This window comes from Coffea arabica, chromosome 6e (assembly GCF_036785885.1).
Source record: "Coffea arabica cultivar ET-39 chromosome 6e, Coffea Arabica ET-39 HiFi, whole genome shotgun sequence".
NCBI lineage: Eukaryota > Viridiplantae > Streptophyta > Magnoliopsida > Gentianales > Rubiaceae > Coffea > Coffea arabica.
The window spans coordinates 20,559,879-20,568,898 of NC_092321.1; the positions used below are offsets into that span (position 1 = coordinate 20,559,879).

A 9,020-nucleotide genomic window follows, 5' to 3' on the forward strand; every position below is an offset into this window, starting at 1 on the left:
TAGAATTCGTCTTTCTCATTTTCAAAATTTTTTTTTCTTGTTTTCGATACTTTAATTTTTTTCAATTAATTTCGTAATTCCAATAGTTCTTTCGAATGTTTGGTTTATGAACCACACGCACATATATAAAAGTATATAAAAGGGTGAATGCTTTGCATGAATAGGCAAATAACTACTTTAGTTGATTGCTGTATCTTTGGCTGATTTATTTGAAATTGTAATAACCAATGATGGTTACAAAATATACCATGCAATGTAAATTCTACGTGGAACAATGAGTTTCAACTTATATAGACATTTATATGTATTCATAAAGAAAATAAAACAATATATATCCATAAAAAAATCCGAAGAAGTTTTGATGTAATCATTGCTACTTTGGCAGCCTAAAGCAAAGAAAATGTTGTTTCTACCAAATTTGGATTATTTTCATAGCCCTCTTCTTAGCATTTGCTCTTGGTATACCTTGAGCTTTTAGCTTTATATTTTATTACACAATTATAATCATGAGTATTTTAATTATATTGTAAAAATACTATCTTTTTGCCTCTTTTATACAATCATATCCACCGGTTCATCTTTATTTAGGTACAATTACTATTTAAAACAAATAAAAACCTAATATATCCATCTTACTTTATAACTAACTATTATTTTATTTGTCCATTACAGTTTCTCCAATCAATGCATTCTTGATGCAGTATGAAGAACCACAATGATACATTGGTATTCATTTTATAAAATTTCCCGAATTTACATCATTTTTTCTCCAAAACACATTTAACATGTATTTAGATCTAAATTGCAGGTCATACCACCAAAATTTATACATTACTTGGAACCACACATAAGAAGAAGAGTAATTTTCAAAGTTGGAAACAAAATATGGTTTCTAAAACTAGATGAAAATCCTCAAATTCTGGATGAAAAAAATTCATTGGCGATCACAATCTACAGCCAAATTCACTAATATATTTTTTCTACATTGGAGTGATGACATTTAGAGTTCAAAATTTCAACCCAAATCACTACACTAGCTTCTACGAATGGAATATCATCCCCATTGAAAGCACACAAGCAAAAGCAACATGGTAACATAATTAATAATAAAATATATCCACAGAGTTCAACAATACAACTTCCTATTTATTTATTTATTTAACAATTGCAGGCATTTTTTCTGCAAGAGAAAGTTTCCTCATAAAGTTCGCATTTTATGTAGTCATCAAGCCCACAGACATGGAAATTTTAGTAAGCCAAATTTTTTCAAACACATACAAAAAAATTGCACATAAATTTACTTTAGCCATAAGATACTGCAAATATATTGCCAAACAAAAACAATATAATCATCTTCTATTACCAATACAAATGTTGGGCCATCAAAGTTGAAGATAAATTTTTAACCTATGAATAGAAAAAAATGCTATGATACCATATTATTTGATCATGCTATACTCTCGTAATTACCCACTTAGGCATGAACGAATATTGAATGCACATATTCGATAATGAACTTGTAAAAGTTGCTCCAATATAAAATAACTATAAAGTTATGCCTTTCAACCTTTAATACTATTCCCATATCCTCCAATTTCATAACTATATATACACTACTATCTTTTTACTTCAACATTAAATCACATTCTATATGATAACCTACCAACAATTCTTTCCAATTACCCTCATTCAATCAAAACTTACTACCTCGCTATTATTTTACATATTGTAAAATATTTTTCTGCATCAATTCATACACCACATTACACAAAAAAAAAATTAAAAAAACATCAGCACACAAATGCACTATTAACACGGGTCACGAATGCGCAGGGCCTCTTGAATAGTATATATATAATATAGTAAGTTGGATGAAATTAGGTGTGTTAGTTGGGCACCCATTAGAAAAACCCATTTTAAAATGACAATTATGACTCTTGATTGAACATTTAATGTTGGAATATGTTTTACATACTTAACTTCTTGTCATATGTTTTGGCAACTAAACGCTCGAAACAAAATGTAAAGTGCCTTTAAGATTCTTTTCTATTGCTGAAGTTAGTGTGGAAAATGAAAAGAAATATTATTGTAAGTCAAGAAAATATCATGATTGACGGAACATTTTTCTAATCTTCGTCCCACATTGCCTTAATATTTTGAAAGCTACAGAACAACCTATACAAAGTTTAGAGTTTTTATTTTTATTTTTATTTTTTGGTCAATCGTCATCCCTACTCTACTCTATCCTAATCTAACTAGGGGAAGGCCTAACTGGGCTTATGGGGGACCGATGGGGACAGAACCATTGCCCCCTTTGAAACTATTGGAATTTTTTACAGTTGCCTTCTCCATTTCTACAATGAAACCTTGAAAGAAAGTATAATAATAGTACTATTTGTAAGTCCTTTCTAATTAACCTTATTTTGCTTAATATTGAACTCCACTTATGTGTCTAAGCATATAAATTACAAGCAAATTGAAAATTCATTGGATCGTTTGGCCAAATACACATTAATTTTCTATTGTATATATCAATGTACATCTCATAGATTTATGCATAATATTAACTATTGTATAATTTTATACCATTAGATGACCTGATAACTATTAAATGCATAATAAATGACAACCTATACACAATTCTTATTTTATTTTGGCAATATTGAATAAATTACTTCATGTCTATTAACCTTATGAGAAACATTTAGTTGAGCTAAAAGTTCACAAACCACAAGTTGTAAATTTAATATAAATTATTGTATCCTATGACCGAAGATCCTGGTTTAGCCACCGCCTCTAGAGGAATGTTATTTTGTAAAAATAAAATTCTACCCCAACCTTTATATGGTGGAATCTTTCAAAGAGGTAAACTGTGAATTTTTTTTATTCATAGAGGCAAAGTGCAATTGCGGTATAGATTTAGGGGTGAAGTGTAATTAACCCGAGTGTATATTCAGGCTATGCTCTTTGATTTTAGAATCTTTGCTCATGCTTTCATCCTTTAGGTTTTGGACTATTCCCACTGGAGTTAAATAAAAAAAAATTCAATAACCTAGCTGACTATAAATGTCACTAACCACAAAGCTATACTCGTTAAGAGTTTATTTTTTTGTAACAAGTGAAGTTAAATTTGCAAAAACGTCTAAATATAGGGGATAAAATATATGTCTGCGATAATTATGTGAATCCTAGTTTTATTTAGCAATGGTTGTTGACTTTGCAGTACCATTCCACAATTTGGAGGAATCTAAATATTTTGGGTGTTTGAATAATGTTAAGCTGAAAGCGGGGCACCCTGTGGGGTTTTCTATCTCACATCGGTATTGGGGGGGTTGGGGTTGGGGTTTGGGTAGATAAGTCCCTCACAGGACTCCAAAAGTTGCCTGCTTTTGGAGTTACTGTGGGGATTAAGTTTATTTGCGTAAATTCTTACTTCTGTAAGAAAATGTCAGAAAGAATAATGTTAATCTGAAAGCTCCAAAACCATTGGATGGTCAAATGTTGAAATCAGAAGTATGTTAAAAATAATTCTGGATCTCTGACTTTAGCCATTCCACTGTAGAATGATGTGCACATTGTTGCCTATTTGTCAAAGTTGCTGATGCTTTACCCTCCCATTTAAAAGCAGAGGTTTGTATAGCAAAGTAAACATTCATCTATGCAAGCATAGCTCAAAATTCCATAGCAGAATAAAATTCTTATACCAGTTCCTACACTACAAAGATGAAGAAGACAAAGCTTGTTTTTGTTCCATCACCAGGCATAGGTCACCTAATATCCACAGTTGAGCTCTCCAAGCGCTTAACTGAAAGAGATGATCAGCTATCAATATTTGTTCTGGTCATAAGCTCACCTGTTGGCCCAGACTTGGAGTCCTACACTCAACAAGTGGCTGCTTCAAACACTGGTATTCAATTCATCAACATTCCTCAAGTAGATCCGAATCTACCACAGGTCTGGAGCTCCCCAGAAAACCTTTATGCTCTCTATTTGGAAAGCCATAAATCCCATGTCAAAACAGCAATAATTGATCAAGTACTAGTATCAGAATCCATCACTTCTCTTGCCGGGATAGTTGTTGATCTATTCTGTAGTTCGATGGTTGATGTAGCGAATGAGTTTGGCGTTCCTTCATATGTGTTCTTCCCCTCTGGCTGTGCCTATCTTGGCTTCATGTTTTATCTTCCATTTCACTATAGCCAAAATGGAAGAGAGTTCGAGACTTCAGATTCTGATTCAATTATTCCAACTTATTCTCACCCTATACCTTCAAAGGTTATACCTTCTTATGCATTTAACAAGCATGGTGGTTATTCCTCATTCGTAAAACATGCTACCAAGTTCAAGGAGACAAAAGGAATCATCATAAACACGTTTGCAGAATTAGAACCTCATGCTGTGGATCAATTGAAATTCGATTCTGAAACACCGCCAATCTACACGGTTGGACCCTTGCTCGACCTGGAGGGCAGAAAGCAAGAGCCTGATCACGAAAAAGTAATGAAATGGCTAGATGATCAGCCTCCATCATCAGTTATATTTCTCTGTTTTGGAAGCATGGGTAGTTTTGAGCCTGACCAGTTAGCAGAAATGGCACTTGCACTCGAGCGGAGTGGATACAGATTCTTGTGGTCAGTCCGGTTATCAAAGGCCTATACAAAAGGGATAGGTGAACATTCCAATATTTCTGAGATGTTGCCGCAAGGCTTCTTAGAACGCGTCGAAAATCGAGGATTGGTGAGTAGTTGGGCACCACAAATGGAGGTGCTGGCTCATGAAGCAGTTGGGGGATTTGTATCTCATTGTGGCTGGAACTCTATACTAGAAAGCCTGTGGCATGGGGTGCCTGTTGCAACATGGCCTGTATATGCTGAGCAACAAATCAATGCGTTCGAGTTGGTAAGAGAATTGGAACTGGCTTTGGACTTGAAAATGGATTATCGAATGGAAAATGCACAGAATCTTGTAGTGGCTGAGAAAATCGAGAAAGCTATCAGATGCTTGATGGACACAGAGAATCCGATAAGAAAAAGAGTTCAAGAAATGAAGGAGATGAGCAGAAAGGCCATTGAAAATGGGGGTTCTTCATTCATTTCACTTGGACGTTTGATTGAAGATATGCACATCAACATTGGAAAAGATAAGGGAAGTTTCTAAGTTTTTTCAGTTCTTATTGTCACTTGATCATCAATCAACAGATGAAGGGAAGTTTCTTCAACTTCCTTTTTTTCTTTTTGCTTTATTGGTTTAATATTAGTTCTTTCTCAATCCATCTTTATGTGGTCATACTTATGCTTTCAAATCTATTCTTGCTTTCGTTAAACTTTCCAGTTGAATACTTTCATTTTTCATTTTTTCCGCTAAATATTAGTATAAACTTGGTGGTTCATAGGTTTCTTCTAAGATTTGTTAGTAAGTAACATTTTCTCCATAATTATCTTTTTGATTTCATATGGTGATCATTAAGCTGTTACTCTCAATTGGAATGAAAATTGAAATTGTCCAGAAGCTTGTAGTTCACTTGTTATACATCTTATGTTTGCTACTTATTTCGTATATATAAAATCAATACTATACACTTGTTATACATCTTAAGTTTGATTTCCTATCAATCCGGTTTCGAACCTCTTGTGGAACATTCATTGTCATATAAGATTTGTGTAGTACATCTTATCCTTCTGTGTGGTTGACCGGCTATTATATGGGATGAAATTTATCTAATGCGTACTCTCAAATAGTGATTGCGGTTGTCAAACAAAAAAAAAAAAAAAAAAAAAACTCTACACTGTGCCTTACACATCAAAGTTTTAAAAAATTGGCCTAGGTCATGGTCAAGAACTTTCCCAAGTTGCGCTTTCTTCCCAGTTCCCAGAGTCGCGTCAAATAAAAAAAGAAATGAGAGTCGTGTCAAGTTTTTTCTCTTTTACGATTGAAAGTTCTTCAATGAATTAATTATTGAATCTAACATGAAAATCATTTCCCTTTCATCATTTTCAGGTGTTTGGTTAGCTTATTGAAAATATTTTCTTACTTCATTTTTCTGGTGTTTGTTTAACTTTTGAAATATTTTCACTTTTATCTCTATCTTTACTTTCTACACATTATAACTACATACTTCTTCCCATGCAAAATAAGAAAATTTATCTCATTGTTTAACTTTAAAAAAATCTTGGAGAAATGTATATATGAATAAAAAATATCTCCTTAAGCAATAAACAAATTGCTGGCCATTTAGTGTCAAATATCAATCACATGCAATGCTTATTGTGACATATATCTTGCACTTTCACTGCTGAAAGTTTCTCTAGAAAAGAATTTCCTATTATACATAATTAATTACTAGCATAGGATGAGCAGGATGAGGTTTTTTTTTTATTTTGAATATACTAGGGGGAGGGTTGGATGGTACGGGGGAGGGAGTGTAAGAAAGAGGTCTTGGGTTCGAGTCCTCCTGTTTACACTAAAAAAAAAAAAAAGAACATACTACAAGATGTTTTCAATAAGTTTGGAACATACTACAGGCGGGATGCATGCATTTCGGAAAACAACTTCAGTAAGTTTGGAAGGGAAGTTGTTTTCCATAAGATGAGTGAAAATATTTTACATAGGAAAATGTTTTCAGTAACTTTTGTGCAACCAAACACAGTAAATTAGGAAAATATTTTCTTGGAAAACATTTTCACCCGAAACAAACGGACCCTAGATCTAAGTTTGGTCGCCAGCCACTGGCAATGTCCAATGATACAAATGAACTTCTACAAGGACACATGTAAGATGCAAGATGACTTTCTTTCGCCGAAGGCTTTATTTTAATTGAGAAATTTGAGGAACGATTTAAAATTTATTCAAATCGTTGTAATTATTTAAATTACTTAATAGACATTTAAATTTATAATATATCAACTATTAAAATTTATTTTAAATATTAGAATAATTTATAATTCATAAATTTAAATATCTCCTAAATAGTATTAAACAATTAGAGAAATTTGAAAGAATCTCAAATTTTTTGTCAAATCCCTCAATCAAAAAAATAGTTGGATAGTTTCGACGCTCTTCAACACATATACATAAAGAATGACTCAGAGACTACAATATGCGGCACAATGAAGAACCAAGAGAGCGAAACCACTTGCAACGCTTGCTCACTTGCCCTAGTATTTTTGAATTAAGTCGAGTCCCTTTTTTTTTTTTTTTTTTTTTTTTTTGCTTTCATTTACTTTTGGTAACAATAGGTTGAACCCTTCTATTAGTACCAGTGCTAGAAATTCAAGCAGTCAATGTGCGGATCACTTTGTCGATAAGAAATATTCTGAAATTATTAAACTTTGCAAACGATTGACAGAAGAAAAAAACTGTGAATACTTCTGAGACATATTAAATGTAGAAGATAGTGTATAAATTAGAAAAATACTTGTTATAAATTCAGGAAAAATGTTATCCTACTATGATATACTTTTACAACACAAGTTAATTAATTAGTTGTAATGATATGAAGTAAAAAATTCGTTCATTGATTTGGTCAAGGATTTACTGACATTAATTATAGCGCGAAGATGTTAGGATACAAATTGAATAAATAAATACTGATACAAAGAAAACCATTAACTAAAGAAATTTAAAACACAAAAGTACTACAATACATTTTAAAAAAATTATTTGCTTGTATCATTAATACATTTTTCAACCACATTTTCATCTCATATACATCATATCAAAAAAATGTTACAGTATTTTTTTCAAAATATTATCCCAAATAATCTACCATCCAAACACGCACACATACAGACACCTAACTTGATCAACTTTAATCAAGCGATAATCAAATGTACTCCATTCTGACCCTGCTTCTTGTACTAAGTCAAGTCGGTCCAAATTTTATTCCATTAAACGGCATGTACTTAGCTATGCATAGCAGCTTGTGGGGTTTTTGATACCTGACGCAAGTGTATAGGGCTTTAGACGAGACACTCCAGAGAGGTCGATGGTGTGGTTGTTCCTTGAGAAATTCGAATTGAATTACTAGAGGAGTTTTAAACAAATTCTACCCACAAATGATTTGAACTCCATAATCCATATGTGTGTGTGTGTGGTCAATCCATTACTTCATGAAAATGCTTCGGTTAAAACTCATTTTTACGGGGATTACAGATTACAATGGCAGAATAATTGCCCAAGGTACAAAACTGGTTTATTTATGTGATAACTGAATCGCGACATTCTTATTGATCACAATCTGTTTGGATAGAGTACTATTTAAAATAATTACTATAATACTTTTTGTGATGTGTTGTATGTAAGATGGTTGGGAATATAAAAAAGTGAGTTGAAAAATATGTTTATAATCAAGCAAAATATTATTTGAAAAAATTTACTTTTTAAACACTGACTTTGAAAAATTTGTTGTATGTAAGATGGTTGAGAATATAAAAAAGTGAGTTGAAAAATGTGTTTATAATCAAGAAAAATATTATTTGAAAAAAATTGCTTTTTAAACACTAACTTTGAATATATTTGACATTAGCAAAGCTTTTTTATTAAAAAAAATGGAGAAATAGTCAATCAAAGTGTTTGGTAATCATGAAGATGTGAAATAGGTCACCACTAATGAAATGAAGTAGGGTTATCTAGCCGAAAATCGTGTTGACAAAAAAAACAAAAACAGCTATTTAGAATTTTAGTTATTTTAGAAGTTGATTTTTTATTTAATAAATAGATTAGAATTGATGTTAAAGTTGGTTTAGAAAATATAGTTGAGTTGTGTTTAGATATTAGTATTGGAATAAGTTATATGGCTTTATTTATCTATTCAAGGACTTGAAATCGTAAGTTTGTATTTGAGGAAAAAAATCAATTCATTGAATAAATTATTGATCCTTCCGAGCCTTCCTTATTCTTGATATTTTGATATGTTCTGCCGTTTGAAGCTTTTGCTTCATTTATTGTTTGGATAGAGTATTATTTGAAATAATTATTATAGTACTTTTTGTGATGTGATGTATGTAAGATAATTGGGAATA

At 31.9% G+C, this 9,020-nt stretch overlaps 1 protein-coding gene across 1 annotated transcript; it reads left to right on the forward strand.

The window, feature by feature from the left end:
• Positions 1 to 3,723: 3,723 nt before the first annotated feature.
• Positions 3,724 to 5,157, forward strand: LOC113739105 (UDP-glycosyltransferase 71K1-like). The gene has a single exon (XM_027266351.2). It carries the CDS (start codon positions 3,724 to 3,726, stop codon positions 5,155 to 5,157), a length of 1,434 nt encoding a protein of 477 aa, XP_027122152.2.
• The last annotated feature ends 3,863 nt before the right edge of the window (positions 5,158 to 9,020 follow it).